This window comes from Anomalospiza imberbis, chromosome 3 (assembly GCF_031753505.1).
Source record: "Anomalospiza imberbis isolate Cuckoo-Finch-1a 21T00152 chromosome 3, ASM3175350v1, whole genome shotgun sequence".
Lineage (NCBI taxonomy): Eukaryota > Metazoa > Chordata > Aves > Passeriformes > Viduidae > Anomalospiza > Anomalospiza imberbis.
In genome coordinates, this window is record NC_089683.1 from 86,892,320 (window position 1) to 86,911,561 (window position 19,242).

The 19,242-nt window shown below is 42.3% G+C and overlaps 1 protein-coding gene across 4 annotated transcripts in view; it reads left to right on the top strand.

Annotated features, from left to right (window-relative positions):
- The window catches only part of LRFN2 (leucine rich repeat and fibronectin type III domain containing 2), a 162,744-nt gene that overhangs the window by 108,641 nt on the left and 34,861 nt on the right, over positions 1 to 19,242 (top strand). For all 4 annotated transcript variants that reach the window (XM_068185542.1, XM_068185543.1, XM_068185545.1 and 1 more), the window contains one exon: positions 7,962 to 9,354. In XM_068185542.1, coding sequence (XP_068041643.1) covers positions 7,982 to 9,354 — 1,373 coding nt within the window. In that variant the 5' untranslated portion in view covers positions 7,962 to 7,981. The remainder of the gene's footprint in view (positions 1 to 7,961; positions 9,355 to 19,242) is intronic.

A 19,242-nucleotide genomic window follows, 5' to 3' on the forward strand; every position in this document is an offset into this window, starting at 1 on the left:
CACACTAGTCAACAAAATCTAGCTATGATTATTAAGGTTATAATGTGCCATCCACAAGTTCTGGATAGAGCTATATACTTTTTTTTCTATTTTGCTAGAAGTTTTACCCTCTGGCAAGTATCAGCCCATGTGACAAAACTTCTTTGTAAGATTGTTCAGGTTTCATGAGACCATTTAAAGAAAGGCATTAGATTACACATTCAGAATATCTGTTCCTAGTGTTTCTGAAATGTAATATTTCAATTTGGAATCATGTGTTTCATGTACAAATTTTTCTAAAGTACAATATTTAATGAATAAGTAAATCCAGCATGCCTGTTGGATTTATGCTACAGGACTGAATTAATTTAGTTACTACAATCAGCACTCAGCAATTAAAAATTGAACAGTAAGCTTCAAGGCAGATGCAAATGAGACTGACCTTGGCATTGCAGGTAGGCATCATTCTAAAGTAAAAATTTCCATCTTCTGCAGCACAAGAAATTTAGGCCAAGAGGAATTTTAGGCACGCATTTCTTTTGCTCTGTTCTCTGTGTGTGCATGACGGATTTTTAGTCCCTGCTTCACATGGCATGATACCAGATCAGACAAGGTCTAGAGACTAGTCATGAGGAAGTAGTGGCACCTGTACCCTTTGGATGGAATATAGAAGAAAGTCCAGCTTCCAAAGGATGTGTGTCCCTAAGTGACCTAACTAACTTCCAAGTCCTGGAATCATAGCATGACTGTGGAACAAGTTCACTGCTTATCAGACAATGGAGAACCTGCACAGATCAGACCATCTTAACAGCAGAGTGGACTGTTGTCTAAAAAGGCTGAACATGGGTTAAAGCCTGTTCAGTAGCCAAAATGTTAATAATGTCTGTCTTCCATGTGAATACTCTGATTTCAAACATGAGGTGGACACAACAATGCATAATTTCCTTCACAAAAGTCTAGTAAAGCTAACCAAGTGTCTCTCCTCTGCTTTCATGAAACTTTCTGTATTCTTGAAAAGTGAGAGTAGTAAATAATTCTGAGGCTTCTGCACTTCAGATTTTATCTGAAGTGATGAAAATGCCCCAAATGTATTGTGGGGAAGTGCCAGACAGGCGGATGCTTGGAAGTACACAGAATATGTTCACTAAGTTTTATTTTCTCACAAAATGCGTCTCAAAATCTTGACTAATTTTGCACATTTCTTAAAACCAAATGGCTTATAACAGTAAATAATTTCAGCCCAGTGCTAGCAATGATGAAGAGTGATCTAACAGACTTACACCTGGTTTCTTCTTTACTTATGAGCTCTTGCTATATTTCTTAGGAACTAGGATGTAAGTACATTGTAGATCTAAGTGCTCTAGGGTCACTAAGGCTACTGGACATGCACACTGCCCAGCCATCAGGGACATCTTTGGCAGAGAAGTTAAAAAACATAAAATGTTTCTCCTGGATCAATATCACTGTGAAAAATGAAAATCCTTATGTACATATATATTTCTCAGAATTTCTTCTGAGAAGAAAGTAACTCTATCCCACCTGAAACCAGGACAGTGAGGACATACACATTAGTGCTCAAAATACCCTTTCCATATATACTGCAAGAAAGTGATTCTAGGAAGGAATTTGTACCATGTTTTCCAAGAGATGACCAAAGAAGCATTTGCTAGTAGGTTAACTATATCAAGGAGAAACAAAATTTTTGACTGATTCTGAAATTTGTCTGATAAGATTTGGGGTTACTATTGTCTTTTAAGTGTTATATGTTAAAACTTCATAAAAATGTCCAAGGGTTTTTTTTTGCCTAAGTAACTTGAAATGTGAAGAGGTTACTAATTGCAGAGACTAACTGTGCTGGACCATTAGTGCATGGATTTGTTCTTTTAGGATGTATGGAAAGTACTGATTTTAATGAAAGAAATTAGATACTTTAGTAAACTAGGAGAGATGAAAGCTACATTGATAATCTGGGCTTTTTGTAGATGCATTATTTCCATCTTGGGAGTGGTAAGGAATTGGGTAATGTTATTATTTAAAAAAGGAAATAACATAACTGGTGGTATGAAAATATCAGGAAAGCATTATGAAAAACGAAGAAAAACTTTCCAAGAATGCACACATAGAGACATAGGTTTTGCCCATGAAAGACTGAATGAGAGCAGAATCTTCCTGTGTGAGAAAGCCCTGCCTAAGAAAATATTTGGTTATTTCTTTGGGATCAGTTGAATGGATTAAATCAGCCTTCACAGAGTGAGGCCTCTTGGAAATCAGCTTTTATATATTATCCTTACCTCTGCTCTGGATCCAGTTATAACGAGTTTTTTAAGGACTACAACCTTAACAAAAAAAGTGTTCTTAAATTTAGGACCATCCTATGAGGCAATTTTACTTGGACACATCCACCCCTTTAGCCTAGCTCTTCCTAAACACTGGCACGCTAAACCTGCTTCCATGCTAGGGAGCACAGAGCTGGTAGGAGGGACTCAACAGCTGCTTGGAAATGTGAAAACAATAGAACAGCACTCAAAAGAATCAAACCACATAAATAAACTTCATGGTGGTAAGAGGGTGAAAAATATTTTTAGTGCAACCTTGCTATGGCTGCAATATTCAAGAAAAAAGAGTTGTGCAGAGGGCAATAAAATTGTTACACTTTAACCAGAGCTCCCTGTTTTCTGTTACAGTGGAAACAATATCAGTCACATTAATATGGGTGGGGCTTAGTATAGACAGCCACAAGTACCTGGAGAAATGTGTTCTTTGAAATGTTCCCCCTTCATGAAGTGTAAAATGTAAGGTGGCTGGAGAAAGCAAGCAGTTCATGTGCTAGAACTATTAATTTTTTTTCAATTAAACCAGCTCCTCAAAAGGCCTATCCAAAACCTCCATTGCATTGTCTGTATGCACCTGATGAAGATCAGCTTTACTCCTGAAGAATGCAGGAGCCTAGGCAAGCAAAAAATACAAAAGCTCCACAAAAGCAGCGTTGGTGTTCCTGAATTTGAGCCTCTAAGCTGCTAGGTGCAAATTGACTTTAAACATTTGAAGTGTTTCGCAGGTGCTCACGAAGCCAGCAGCAGCCTAACACCAAGCCTGTGTTTCCATGGATGTTCTACTGAGGACATATCCAAATGCAGATATTTACTTTCCTTATGGGCTTTGCAATTGCTTGGTGAGTGACGCGTAAGCTGCTTGTATGGATCAGGGAAAACACAAAGCCTACCTTTCCACACAGTTTTTTGGCGATGCAAGGAAATAAGGAGTAAGTTTTGTCCTAATATAGTCCCATCCTCCTTTATGCCTTGTTGATTAAACTCCTTACAAAAATAGGTGTGAAACTTCACCCATCACTGCAAATCCTTCAAGGTCTGCATTGAGAGTAGATTTCCTAGTCACATAAGTTCACTTAAAACAGAGGTAAGAGAAGATAAAGAACAAAGAAAAGGGCAGCTCTCAGGAAAGGAAACCCAGTTCCTCCACAGCACCTACAAAACTGAAAGGAGGTATCTTAGCTCACCCATACAGTCCCTGGAGCCTGGGTCTTAGGGTGCTTGGAAACTGTAGAATCAGAGCCACTACCCATCCATCTCTCTTTTTTTTTTTTTTTTTATTTTTCCTTTCTCTCCCTTTTCCCAGCCTTTATGCTGCATATTATTTGTCTGACAGTTACCTTGCGCTTGGCACTGTGGTAGGCAAAGGTTATTGGAATTTAAATGCAAAGTTCAATGAATATAAAATTTAAAAAATGCCTTGGAGGCATTGCTGAAATGAGATGCCAAATCCCAGAATTTGTATCTTTTATGAGGAAATTTGAATACAAACCACCAAGGTTTATGGCTCTTGCACATATTAATTCATACCAATCCATGTTCTAAGAGGACTAAAGGGGCTATTTTTCATCTTGTGCTGAGACAGGAACTCTTCCAGATTTACTGACTTGCTGTGAGAAATATGCTTTATCAGCCTGATAGATATCTTCAAAATGTAAATCAGAATGGTGAGCCTGTCACAAAACTGCCATTAGCAGCTTATAAAATTCTTGGTGTTGCAGTTAACAAGAGATTTTGTGAACAAGGTGATCACACTGGTCAGCAAAAACAGACCCTATAGTTGACACTTTATTTTCTGTCTTACAAGAAAATTACCAGGAATTAAATCAAAACAATTTTTATTGTACATCCATCTCCTTGGCAACTAGGAATTACCATGACTTTGTGGGATGGTCTAGATTTTAAAGGATATTATTATAATTGTGCAGGCTCAAGAACTGCAGTATTACCTGGAATCATCCCTGGAAGTGCTCAAGTGCAGGCTGGATGGGGCTCTGAGCAGTCTGGTCTAGAGGAAGGTGTCCCTTGGCCTTTAGGTTGGAACTAGATGATCTTCAAGGTCCCTTCCAACCCAAACCATTTTATGATTCTATCAGTCTATGGATTCTTACCTCATCTTTGGCCCAAGTGCTTTGTCTGGAGAGAGAAAGGAAAATCATTTTCCCAATGGAAGTCCCAGATTTTCTTAAGGAGTCCTGTCCATTTCTGTTATCTCCAGCGGTCTATAGGAAGTCCTTTTGGTTTCTCCACTCTTCCTTGCATTGTGAACTGTTCACTTCAGGATTACATTGCAGAGAAACTCAGGGCTCGGAAGCTTGAAATAACAATGCTAGTAAATGATCACAAAGGCCAGAAATTTTAACTGTGAACAAACAATATTGACACTAGTACTTTCAAGTGCATGCAATAGCTGGAATGACAGTAGCTGTTGCCAATTTGCCCTCTTGCTAGCAAAAGCACATGCTGCACTCTGTGACTTTCATGCACATGTGCAAGCACACACAGGCAGATGATGTGCTTTCAAGCTGTCCACAGATGGTTTCCCCATCAAGGTTTGCTTTGCCATTTAGGCCTCCTGCTTCACATCCTCCTCTTCGTGCTTCAGTCCTTATTTTATGTAATTAACTTCTGTTCCTCCCCGCATTTATACTTTTTTTCCCGTGAATGCTCTTTACTCTGACATTCAGAGTCAACAATCTCCCCAAAGCATTGTGATTTTTACCAGCATCCGGAAAAAATGTGGTTAGAGAATTGAGACACTTGAAGGAGACATGGCTGTTTTAAGTGTGCATTCACATTTTTGAACAGATATTCAGAGGGTGGGAATGTAGATGAGGGAGAAGCTATGAAAGGGCTTATTACTAATTAACTATATCTATTTCTCCCCCTTTTAAACTGCTTTTTGTTTATCATTTCAGCTGGTAGGGTAATACACTAAATTAAAGCTGCATAATACATTTATAATTAAGATTGAAAAAGCCAATTGCCTGCTACTAAACCACCAATTGATAATATTGTAAGGGATATTTATAGCTCTTTGGTATGTATGCCACAGATTTGCATCAATAACACACTTGCTTATCTCCAAACATTTTATTCAGTAGCCCTTTATTTACTATTGAAGGTAAGATTACTTTTCTCAAGCCATCCTTTCTAAAAGTGTATCACTTTCATCTTGTTTGTAAAGCTCAGCAAACACAGATGCTTTTCAGTCATTTCCTCTGCTATGAAATTGTAATACCAGTATATAATTACCATCATCACACCACGCAGAAAATCTTGCCATAAAGAACACACTCTACATAGTTCAGCACTCAGCATCTTGCATTTCTACAGCTCCTTCTTTCTGACTCATCTTGTATATCCTTAAGAGGAGATACCAAGCCACCTTACCCAGGGCATAAATCAAGAAGTTTTGGGCAAAGCCTCAAACCTAGGCCCTTAATTTTTATTCCTTTCACAAGAAGGTAGAGCAAGACCTGTTTAAAGAGTTCTTTAAAAATTGCTGAAGCGATAGTTTTTGTTTTGTGTTTGGTGTGTCTTACTGGGGGTTTAATAACTCAAAACACATGCCAAAAAACCTGCTAAGTGTATGAGCACCTGCATGTTGAGAAGGGATATGGCATAGACCAAACAGTGCTGCAAGTTTATATGGTGATTGAAGGTTAAAGAGTGGGAAAATTGCCATGTTCAAAAGGAGAGCCTAAATTGTGCCTGTAGCTAGTGCCACAGGGGAGGGTCTTGGAGACTGGTGCACACCATCTTAGCAAAAAAGCCTAAGAGCCCTTACAAAAATATAGCTTTTTGTCTAGCTGCCCCTTTCCTCAGAAGGAGAATGAGGACTTGAAATGAATGATCTACCCATTCTTCAGCCATGCTGGATAGCAGGGCCTGGGAAAGGGATAAAGAAAAAGAAAGCAAATTTCCCTATATCCTGCTCGTGTGGAAAGAATGTCAGCAAACCTATGTAAGTAAATATTCCCAAACCTGAAGCAGGGCTTCAACTTCTCCCAGCCACAATTGCCTCTCTAAGCCAGCCCAATCATGAGTTTTGTTTATCATTCAAAGACACATCCTTGCAGTTTAAGCTGGAAAAGTGTGTGAGAGATCAGAAAAAAGGGAGATAATAGTGCGAGGAGGGATTGACATGGTGCAAGGGAGGGCCATGAAAATGGGCAAGAGCTTCACTGTAACAACAATAGTAGGGGTTGCAGGGTGAGAGCATGTAGTTGTCAAAAAGCTTGCCAGGGGCCTAAGGTAGCACAGTCTTCCCCTGGATCTCTTCTCTTTGGAGCTAGATGTTGTCATCCTTTCCATGGTTTGGCTGAGCACAGGGTGAAACCAGGTGGCAATTGCACAAGTGATTTCTGTTTCTAATGCTATCATTAATTTTATTATGAGTGGGCAAGTGACATGCCTCAGAACTGGCCAGATCATTACATGGTCATTATTAACCACATTACTGAATGGTAAAAATGCAGTTATTTTTATCCATAAAGTCAGCTGCTTCAACTCTAAAACTAATTGCACATTATTATGCAGCAGAAAGTAATTATTATAGACACTGATTCTAGCTTCTACTCCCAAAGAAGCAGACACTATTTCAAATGAAATCTTTCAGGATTTTTAATAAGTCTTGCAATCTGTGATAGAAGAAAGAAAGAGAGAAAAAGAGAAAGAGAGAGAAAGAAAGAAAAGTGTAGGGTGAAACCCTTCACAGTCCAGATGTCGCACTATGACATGAAATAATTTACGTACTTACTTTAAGATGTAAAAGAACAAAAGAAGTTAATTTTATTTCTGACCTCACAATATACAGAATTTTAAAAGTGATAAGGGAAGGGAAGGGAAGGGAAGGGAAGGGAAGGGAAGGGAAGGGAAGGGAAGGGAAGGGAAGGGAAGGGAAGGGAAGGGAAGGGAAGGGAAAGGGAAAGGGAAAGGGAAAGGGAAAGGGAAAGGGAAAGGAGAAGAAAGAGAGAAAGAGAGAAAGAGAGAAAGAAAGAGAGAAAGAGAGAAGGAAGGAAAGGAAGGAAAGGAAGGAAAGGAAGGAAAGGAAGGAAAGGAAGGAAGGGAGGGAGGGAGGGAGGGAGGGAGGGAGGGAGGGAGGGAGGAAGGAAGGAAGGAAGGAAGGAAGGAAGGAAGGAAGGAAGGAAGGAAGGAAGGAAGGAAGGAAGGAAGGAAGGAAGGAAGGAAGGAAGGAAGGAAGGAAGGAAGGAAGGAAGGAAGGAAGGAAGGAAGGAAGGAAGGAAGGAAGGAAGGAAGGAAGGAAGGAAGGAAGGAAGGAAGGAAGGAAGGAAGGAAGGAAGGAAGGAAGGAAGGAAGGAAGGAAGGAAGAAGAGAGAAGAAAGAAAGAAAGAAAGAAAGAAAGAAAGAAAGAAAGAAAGAAAGAAAGAAAGAAAGAAAGAAAGAAAGAAAGAAAGAAAGAAAGAAAGAAAGAAAGAAAGAAAGAAAGAAAGAAAGAAAGATTTTATCATGTTTTTATAACACGTAACTGTCCCATCCTGGAGGGCTGATGCCTTTAGGTGTGACTCCTGAGAGGAGGCTCTGGAGTCTCTCTGGAGATAGATGTTAGGCAAAACATAAGAATAAAGGTATCATAATTATTATATCATAATTATTGCTGTTCCTTTTCACTCTTTTAATTTCTTCCAGGTACTGTTGCATGATTTACAATGGAAAAATTGCTCTGCGGCATCCTGGTGTTTGGAATGGCTGTCACAGTCAACGCTTGTCCCAAATATTGTGTCTGTCAGAACCTGTCTGAGTCACTGGGGACTTTGTGTCCCTCCAAGGGTCTCCTTTTTGTACCACTGGACATAGATCGAAGGACTGTTGAACTCCGTCTTGGGGGCAACTTTATTATCAATATCAGCCGACAAGATTTTGCCAATATGTCTGGGCTTGTTGACCTTACTTTGTCCAGAAACACCATTAGTTACATACAGCCCTACTCTTTCACTGACTTGGAGAGCCTTCGATCTTTACATCTGGATAGCAACAGGTTGCCTGAGATTGAAGAGGATACTTTAAGAGGTTTAATCAATCTTCAGCATTTGATTTTAAACAACAACCAGCTAAGCAGTATTTCTGATGAAGCCTTTGAGGATTTTTTACTGACATTGGAAGACTTAGACCTTTCCTACAATAATCTCCGAAGCATTCCCTGGGAATCTATAAGAAAGATGATAAACTTGCACCAGCTCAGTTTAGATCACAACCTAATAGATTATATAACAGAAGGGACATTTGCAGATCTTCAGAAATTGGCCAGATTGGATCTAACATCCAACAGGCTTCAGAAGCTCCCCCCTGACCCTATATTTGCCAGATCACAAGTAATTCCATTGGTTGTTACCCCATTTTCACCACCTCTGTCCCTCAGCTTTGGGGGAAACCCACTGCATTGCAACTGTGAGCTGCTGTGGTTAAGGCGGCTTGACAGAGACGACGATATGGAAACTTGTGCTTCTCCTCCAAGTCTAAAGGGAAGATACTTCTGGTATGTACGGGAAGAGGAATTTGTTTGTGAGCCTCCTCTTATTACACAACATACTCACAAGCTGCTGGTTTTGGAGGGGCAAACTGCCACGCTGAAGTGCAAAGCCATTGGGGATCCCAGTCCCATCATTCATTGGGTGGCCCCTGATGACCATCTCATCGGAAACTCCTCGAGGACAGCTGTCTATGAGAATGGCACCTTAGATATACACATCACCACCTCCAAGGACTACGGAACTTTCACATGCATAGCAGCCAATGCTGCAGGAGAGTCCACTGCAACAATTGAACTCTCAATTGTCCATCTCCCCCATCTCAGCAACGGCACAGGCAAAGCAGCTCCGCCGAAATCCAGGCTCTCGGACATCACCAGCTCCACCAAGACCAATCGTGGTGAAACAAAAGGTCCACCAGAAAGGGCTGTCCTGGTGTCAGATGTGACCACTACCTCAGCTTTGGTCAAGTGGACAGTCAGCAAGTCGGCCCCTCGGGTAAAAATGTATCAGCTGCAGTATAACTGCTCAGATGATGAAGTCCTGATCTACAGGTAAATGCATTTTTTTTTTGATCCTCTGATGAGGCAGGGGGCAGAAATCAACATAAGTCTTCTACTCTTTGACTTTTTACCGATTTGACTTGGAACTGAGATGGCACTGTGACCAGTAGCATTAGTGGTATTTGATAAATTTGCATTCTCTCTGTCAGTTTGCCTGTTGGTCTGTTCATTGCTTTTCTGTCCAAGTCACACATTGCAAATCTCTGTAGTACTCATTTTCCAACAGCTGTTTTCAATAAAATTTTCAATTTGGGAAAAAATAATACTGCAGTTGGTAGCCTCCTTAGTAGGCTCAACAAAGAAAACTTGAAGACTAGAAGTCAGAAATTTCCTTTTCCACCTCCTGTAGGTGGGACTGAAACAGACTACTTAGAGAGGAGACAATGTGGGAGGAAGTTTGTGCTGTCTACCCATAACACAGGCTCTAATTATTCTGTGATTCAAGATTTGGGGTTGCTAACAAGACATTTTTCACCTATACGAAAAAGCTTGTTTCTTATTTCACTAACATCTGTTCTACACAACTGTAATGGCTGAAAACTTTGGAGCACTTAGTTTTTTATACCATATTAAATGCAAGAAGAGGTAGATATAATTTCAAGAGCAAACCCTGAGTCTTCCTTATGATCCTCCAGTTCCACAACTGCTCTGATTTCTAAGGATATAAAGCAGGAATTGCTCTTTCCGTGAAGCAGCAATAAATTTTTAGGGACTAAAAATGTGTAGGAACAGTACAGGAAAACAGTACTACTGTTTTTTCCTTGTGTATTGGAAGAATGATTGACATATTCATGCTAATGATGAATCCCTAGAAACCACCTTGTCCTTCCTTTTTATTGCAAAGTTTCGTTGAACTGAACTGTATCTTTGGTTGTATATGATCTACCAGCAAAAGTCAGAATCTCATGGAAAAAACAGAACCAAACATATCAACTCTTATAGCTTTATAAGCATCCTGAAGCAGTGAAGAAAAATTGGATCTGGTAGAGATATTATGGGTTTTGGAGTTTGAATCTATTTTGAAAATAAATTGTGGCCAAAATATAATCAAAGGCATTGATTTTCATGGTAGGTTTGGTGTTATTGCCTGGTGGCTATTCTGTTCTCCTGCTGCCTGCAGGGAGAGCTGAGGCACTCATCAAGTCATGGTACTTGGCCTCCAGATCCCACAACAAGCCTTGCTATTTTCTTCTTTACCACAGGGTGGTTTTCTTTAGCATGAGGAAGTCAAAAGGAGAGGTAGTAAACATTCTTGTGACATTTTCCCCTCACCCTTCTCCTGCAATGAAATCTAATTTTAAAGCTCATCTAGAACAGAATGTTTAGTTGACAACGACAAAATTTTGTGCCAACAATACCTTTATCTGAGTCAGTTGTAGAACAGAAAGAATAAAGTGATCAATTTAGGTGTTGTAGATACTCCAAATTCACTCACTCATTGCCAAAAGCAGGAATATTGACCAGCAAGTCAAAAAAAATTTTTAAAGGATATTTATTCAAATACTGAGTTAATCTGAGGAAACTCAGTTCTGTCCACCTCCATTCCTCAGTTATAAAAATATCTTGGAACGAATCAATTAGAAAGTGAAAATTATTTCTTTTGCTCTGGCTAATGCACAGTGGAACCAGTGTGTTAGCTTTGGGAATTGCAACTATGTGGAATTAAGCAGAATGAAAGGATCAGATAAAGTTAAGTAATGATACAGTATTAGGACTAGAATGGAAGGAAACATGCTAGTGCAATTTTTTTTTTTCCCAAGGCAATGCTTTTGGCAAAAGCTCAGCAGTAATTAAGATCTTAAACACAGCGTAAGGCTGAAAAACACTCTGAAAGACGTATAAGTCATATATTCATTGTAAAATGAATTTGGCCCAGTGAACAGGAATATTCCTGCAACCAGAAAGAGAAGTTTGTAGGGGTTTTCAGATGTTGGAAATGGTTGGATGTGTCAATTTTCTAGGGAGGAAGATGGCCAAGGTAAAAAAACCAAACCATGCAAAAGCACTGATATGTAGCCTATGAGCTGGATGGGTGACAATTGGGTGCCATGGGCAGAAATTAAGAAAGATGCCATCTTGCAAGCCTGGTCTGGAAGAAAAAGTTGCTGTCAAGATTTTAGGCAACCCCGAAAGTTTTTATTATGTCCCCACTTCCATTTCTCAGTGAGGTTTTGGCCGTTTGCTGCTTTATTTGGTTGTGGCTCAGTTTTTCAGAAGCTCAGTGAGGACAGTGTTATTTTGAAAAATCTCCCATCAGGCCTTTTTTTGAGGATTCACTGATGGTGCATAGCTCTTTTCATTCACAGCTCTCAAAAGCACTTCACCAAAGAAAACAATTTTGTTTTCCTCTACATTTTGCACCAGGGAAAAATGAAGCCTAGAAAGATGAAGTGATTGTCCAGCGTCTGAGAGTTAATCAATGGTACTCATAATATCAAAACCAGTCCTTACAACTTCCAGTCAGGGAACCACTCAGTCCCTTAGAGTTAATTAACTAAAGCTGTTTTGCTTTAATTGGTCAGATGCATATCACTGCAATGAGTGTGTGGAAAAACCAAAGGGAAAAGGATTTCTACAGTGCTCTGCTCCATAAAATGCTGTGTATGTGCTAAAGGGGACGTGATGCTGCTTAGCTGCTAAAATGATGGGCACTTAATATATGCTAAGACAGTTGGTATTCCAGGACTGAGACACATCAGCTGTGCTCAGCTTTTAGGAATCCTGCTTCACTAGCAAGAAATGTATGCACAAAAGACAGAAATCTGCTGCTCTCTCTGCTAAGAATTTTTCATGAACATTTTACTCATTGTGAAAGAGTGAAAGCAGAAGTTCTCCCCTCCCCATTGATGTCAACTTTTCTCCTGATCATTACCCAGGACACCGGTCCCATTTCCTCTTCCATGCCAGCTGTGATTTTCCACTGGCAGGATGGTGCAAAAGGGGACTACAGTAGGGTACAATGGCTCAATAAAAATTCACGTTTTGGGACATTCTGGCAAATATTGTCTGCTGGGCCTCCCATTTTCACTGAGCTGAATTGGTACCAGCATCTGAAGTTTGGCTTTGGATATACCAATGCTATTATAATGAAAGAGGAACACTGTTTGCTTTCCCATCTGACCTTCCCTTGTATTTGCTATCTCAGGGCCTTTGCTCAAGCTCATAAACAGGTTTTTATCTCTTTCAATGCATTCAGGGTATATGTTTCTGATTGTGGTCTAATGAGTAGGTCCTGGATCTGCATTCTGAGGGTTTTAATGCAGCAGTCTTTCCATTCTTTCATCTTTTCTGTAATACCAACACCAGTGCTAGTAAATGTGTACTGTACCCATCACTTTAGCCGAGACCCGAAGCTTGTTACAAATTGCAGAACTGAAAATCACTCCTTATTTGAAGGGAAAACATGCAGAAAGAGTAACCAATGTCCAATAGAGGAAGGGATGGAATAACACCAAGATCTACTAAAAAATGTTTGTCATTGGACTCAGGGTTAAAGGAGTGAACACTAGGAAACCGCCTCTGTCATCAAGATCTCACCTACTCTTCTCAGTCAGGACTCCAAAGTGTTTTAGATGTGTAAAAGCATCAGACTTAAGATCAGTGCAACATATACACTGGTAAGCTTAATTCATTTTGAATAAGGAATTGAAATGAAATATAAATGTTTAGAAAATAATACCTTTGAGTCTCAGTTTCCCATCTGAAACCTGGGTGACAGCACCGCCTTGCTTCATGGGGATAAACACATTAGAAAATATTATGGTACCAGGAGCCCATATAAATAAATAGGGAGACTTGCTTTGAAGTCATTGTGTGGTCTGCAGCAACAGGGATAGTCATGAATGATTAAGATGGATGATTACATAACTGCAACACTTGAATTCAAGTAAGGCATTTGGGGAGAGAGATTGTGTTTTTTTCATGCATAGAGCATCCTAAATGATGGGGGACCAAGTCTCAGTTTTGGCCGGCAGGCATTGGTGTAGTATATAAATTCACTACTTTTTCAAAAGTGAATAAATCTGCAATTTTTTTTGTTGGACTTCCCAGGTCATACTGAGCCTTCTGGCTGTGTTTTGAATTAAAACAAAGATGCGGCCATTTAAAAATGTGCATCTGAAGTGCGACACTGCCATTAGATTTATGAGAGATTAAGGGCTGTTTTATTTTGTGGTACTTCATAGTAAAAGTGATGAAAACACCTGTACAAATTAAGAATTACTGTAGTGCTATAGTCTCCCTAACTTATAAATTCAGCACTAGGGAAAAGTATTTTATATGTTTCTGAAAGCTTATTTTTAAATATATATTTTATGTAGCAGGTAGTCTAAGCATTAAAATATGAATAAATGGCTCCACATCTCTAGTTTATTTAAACAATGGTGCCATGGATTTGATTATTTAAACAATATAATAATGATTTATATTTGCACAGCTCCTTTTACTTCAAGTACTTTACAGGGTGGCTGAACAGAGATCCCCACTATCCTGTCACCTCTCAGTTAAATATTGGCTGCAGTTTAGCAATCTGAAGGTGATTGTTCAGTTCCTTTTCATGAGAAAAAAGTAGCTTCATCATTTGCACTCATGGATACTTTAAATTAGGGAGCTTGAATTTCCCACAGCATGGTGGTATAAATATACCCATTCACTCTTCTAGTGTTGCAAACTTCAGGAATATCTAATTCACGTAAGGAGGCTCTCTCAAACAGCAGTGCCACACTGAGCATCAGAGAGGATGCCATTGTCTAATGCTTCTTGCAAGAAAAGTCCATTGTGTGGAGATCTTCCAGCTCAAGACTGAAAACAGAGGAAGCCCTGTCCTGTTGCTGGTAGGGCAAATTGTCTCAACAGCCTGATGCTGTAGCAAAGCGTATTTATGTCACTTTCCGCGGCTTCTCGTTACTTTTATCGGCCCTGATCAGCTCTCGAGTGCCTGGCTTGCCCGCTTTTGCTGCTTCGCTCCAGGATGGGCTGTTGGCCACGCTTCGCTGTCAGTGCGAGGGAAGAAACAAAGAGGGAGGGAATTTGTCCAAGTCCGTCTGCGTGGTGGCTGGATGCTTTACTGGCTGTGAGAGCTGTGGTGGAAAAGCTGCAGCCCGCTCCCAACTTCGCACGGATGCAAATGGCTTCGAGCATGCCGAGGAATGGGATGAAATAGGGAAAGGACAGGGTGGACGGGGAGTCCTCCCGCCCAATGGGTACAGACATCATGGTGATGACGTGCACTACAGCGACCAATGGGAACACAGCAGGGGCGGACACGGGGCTTTGGGGTGAGCGGGACCGCGAGAACAGGGAGACGAGCATGGAAACCTCAGAAGTAGGGGAAAACACGGGGGATGTACAAGGGTACAGAGAACTGGAAAACTAACAAAGAAAAAAGCCGTAATTTGAACCCAAACCCAGGATGCAACAATTCCCTTCTTTAAAATATATTAAAAAGTCAGTTGTTTCTGTTTGGATTCTTGCGCAGTGGCCTCTTCTCTTATCTTCTTCTGCTGCTGTGACTGCTTTGTAGATGGAGAGGGCCTGGGGATGGTACTGGAGCTGCTTTTTTCATGGGTGTTTGGGTAGAGGGGAACTGGGGCGACAACTTTATTATAAACACAGGCTGGGGACATATACAGGCTGAGGTATGAAATGAACAGGGGTTATGCCTTTATTTTTGTTCAGCTCTTTTATTAAAAAGATCAGCTGGGCAGGGGTCCTGAGTGGAGCTCGCCCCCATTGTTGTAGCTCTTCCAGGCGGCCAAAAGGAAGGAGGCGTGTAGGGTCTGTCACTGAAGTCCAGAGCAGCAGCTGTCCCTTCTTCTACGCTGTGACACGATCGGTGGCCAAAGGGTGAGGAGTGCAGAGTCTGTTGCTGAAGTCCAGAGCAGCAGTTGTCCCCACTCCTTCCCTGGTGTCAGCACCAGGGCTCTCTGTCTCTTCTGTCTCCACTTGCCCCAGCCCATCCTAGTCTAGTCGCTTTTAGGTTATGGTGACAGACAAAAGTTGATCATGGGTTGTGTTTCCCTCTTCCTCGGCTAGGGCATTTGTCTATCCCCCTCTACTGTGTTTAGTTTTTTATTTAGGGGCATCTTTACCCCCAAAAAATACTCCCATAATGCCAGGGGGCTTTCTTATTTGCATTTTAGTCTCAGAATGTCAGTATGGTGGGGGGGAAGGCAAGTTACCTTTGGGTAGTTTAGAGCAAACAAACAGAGCAATTAACTAATTAACATTTCAATATCAGTAGCCAGCAGTCATTCCAGTGTTGCCATGGGAACTAGGAAGGCCCTGCCTGCCTCTCTGGGGAACACCTGGAAACTTTGTTCATAACAAGGTAGATGTGGGAAAAGTGCTTTTTAGGGAGATGCTGAGTCTCCTTTTTTTCTGCGGCGCCTGCGATTGGATGCAACCCCTTGATTGGTGGGATCATTGGTTGCCTCCACTGGCACTGTATCGCTCCAACTCACTGACTGTCCTGGAATATAGGGTCTGACATGCCTCCTGGGGATCCACTTGACTCCTGAGGGCGTGGATATGCAGGCATATCCCCGTCCCCAAGTCAAAAGTGGGAATGGACCCTGGATTTCTTTAGAGTCTGGATCCCTCACTAGTACTGGAGGCCGTTTCTCCGGCTGGAGCTCCTGATGCTGTTTGAAATGTCTCAGGGCTGGAGGTTCTTGTCTGTCAAAAGAGCAGTTTAGGAAACTGATGGTAAACAAGGCCTTGCAGAGCCTCTCGTGCGGTGACAGCACTCACACATCTTCCCGCTGCTTCCGGAGGACCTGTTTCAGCGTCTGGTGAGTCCTCTCTATTATGGCCTGGCCGGTGGGGGAGTGAGGAATCCCAGTTTTATGTTGGACCCCCCATTCCTGCAGGAAGTTACTGAGCACCCTGGAAGTATATGCTGGACCATTATCAGTTTTTATTGTGGCTGGGACCCCCAAGGTAGCAAAGGCGTGTATGAGGTGTTTTCTCACGTCTCTGGCCCTTTCCCCTATGTGGGCTGCGGCAATAACTGCTCCCGAGAAGGTGTCCACGGTTACATGGACATTCTTGAGTTTCCCAAATTCGGGGACTTTGGTGACATCCATCTGCCATACTTCACAACTGCAGAGACTCTAGGATTCACACCTGCTCCCAGTGTTGGTAAAGCTGCCTCCTGACAGCTGGGACATGAGGCCACAATTTCCCTGGCTTGGTCATGCCGCAGATGGAACTGGCGTACCAAACCTGGGGCGTTTTGATGGAACTGCTGATGGCTGAGCCTGGCCTGCTCGACTATGTTCGACTGGCCTCCCAGCTGTACTGGGGCTGCCAAGGCATCTGCTCTGCGGTTCCTTTCGGCAATAAAGCCTGGGAGATCTGTGTGTGATCTCACATGTACCACATAAAAGGGATGCTCATGGTTAGAAACCAGGTGTAGTAATTCTGTGAGCAACCTGAAGATGACTTGATTTGGGACCTCTTTTACAATTGCATGTTCAGCTCTAGACACTGCTCTTGCCACATATGCTGAATCTGTGACTAGATTAAAAGGTTGATCGAATTTTTTAAAAGCCCTCATGACAGCGTCCAGCTCAGCCACTTGTGGTGAACCTTCCACCACCTTAACGTCCGATTCCCACAACTGAGTCTCTGGGTCTTTCCAAGTCACTGCTGACTTTTGGGATTTCCCTGGCCCATCTGTGAATACTGTCAGTGCTTTGAGTGGCTTTTTACTTTGCAATTATTTTGGCAACAATTTGAACTCTGTGTTGAACAGATGATGGCCAGGATGCCCAATTTGAATTTGGCCTGAGAAGCTGTCTAGAGCAAACTACTATTTTGTCTTAAAAGGTGTTCAAAGGTCTCCTTGGTCATTTTCCCCGTGGATGTTTTGATGGGGAGGTGGATACATGTGAAGTCACAACCCACTAGTACTTGCAGACGAGCCCTGGCCCGTATTATGAGCTGCACTATCAGCTCTTGTGGCCTGGTGATACTTTTGGACTGTCTGTGGCCAAGGAACACCCACTCTATTATCAAGACGGGGGTCCTTTTGGCCCTTGTCCCCCTGGAATATTATACCATATAAATGGGGTAACTCACCTAAGATGATGAAGCAGAAAGGCAGCCCTGGTTGACAGTGATGGACTTGCCTGCTCGCCATGGTGGTTTGGACCTTCTCGAGTGCGACTCTGGCCTCCCGGGTCAGGACTCTTGGGGAACTTAAACCCTCATCCCCCTCCCTTTCTGCTAACAAGTCAAAAAGAGGGGATAGTTCCCTTGTGGTGAGTCCCAGCCATGGCCTGATCCAATTTAATGATCCGTACAAGCGCTGGATGTCATTCAGCGTCTTGGGGTTGTCACTTAATTTGTTGAGGACTAATCGTTCGGTTATTAATTTCTAGGCCCAGGTATTTCCAGGGTGGCAGTAACTGTACCTTCTCTTTTTGTAGTTCGAATCCCGCCACCGACAAGGCCCTAACAGTGTCCTCCAGAGCTGCTTGTAGGACCTCGCTGTAAGGGGCACAAATCAGCACGTCATCCATGTAATGATAGAAAATACAGGATGTCCACTTGGCACACAATGGGGACAGAACTCTGGTGACATACCACTGGCATATAGTGGGGGAACATTTTAGCCCCTGAGGTAGTACCGTCCAGTGGTAGTGCTTCATAGGGGCTTCCCTGTTGATGGAGGGTACAGAGAAGGCAAAACAGGGAGCATCATCCGGATGGAGCGGGATTTGAAAGAAGCAATCCTTAATGTCAATTACAGCCAAACTATAATTTTGGGGTAGCATAGATGGAGATTCCATACCCAGTTGGACAGAGCCCATATCTTCTATGGCTTCATTAATTTTCCTTAAATCATGGAGGAGTCGTGACCTGTCCTTCCCTGGTTTTTTAATTGCAAACACTGGAGAGTTCCAGGGGCTGTTAGTTTCTACTATATGTCCTTTGCTAATTCCTCCTCCACTAATTTTGTGAGCGCCTGTAGTTTTTGTTTACTTAGCGGCCACTGCTCCACCCAGACAGGCTTATTTGTGAGCCATGCTAATTTGTGAGCCAGCCCCTCCCTCCTCCCGCAGCCCTGGCTGGTGTAGTCCTTAGAAGTGGGCAGCGATCCTGAAAATGTCTCTCCTGATGGCAGTGGAAGCACCAGCTTGTGGATGGAAATTGCCTCAGAGCTGAGTTCCTTGGAGGAGCAGCAGCCGATGCGACCAGCTTGTCTTTAGGTATCTTTAGGGCCTCCTCCTCCATCAGGTGCAATTTCAGGGTGCACTCCTTGATGATCTGGTCGAGGGTCGGCGCTGGTGAGGCCGGCAGTGACAGGATGATCCTTTTGCACATGGTGTTGTCATTTATGTGCACCACTTCTAGGACTAGTCCATCTCGGTGTTCAGGTCTCTCCACCTGTCTCTCGATTGCTGCCCGGACCCGGTCTATGAAATCTACAAAAGGCTCTGCAACACCTTGTTTAATCGCTGTATAGGGAACCATCGGGTCCTTGGTGGGCATGCCCAGGAACACACGCTCTGCTGCACCCCTGGACATGTGCAGCACGGCCGTTGGAATTCCCCGAGCTTGAAGTTGCCCCTCACTCCATTCTCCTTCACCCACGAGATGGTCCAAAGTGATTGGTTCTTCCGCGAAATCCAGGCTGTAAGGCCCTTCTCAGATTTCAGGAAGCAGGTCTGCTGCCAGTTTCTTCCACCTCCTCTCCCACAGGCAGTATTCTGATGGGAGAAGCAGGCAGCTAAACAGACGCTTACGTTCTGCTGGCATTACGGTTTTAGGCGTTAAAGTAGCTTTTAAAATGCCTTTAAAAAAGGGGCTTTTTTGTCCAAAATCATGTGATGTTTTGCAGACCTCTTTTATTGATTCATAGGGAAGGGGTGT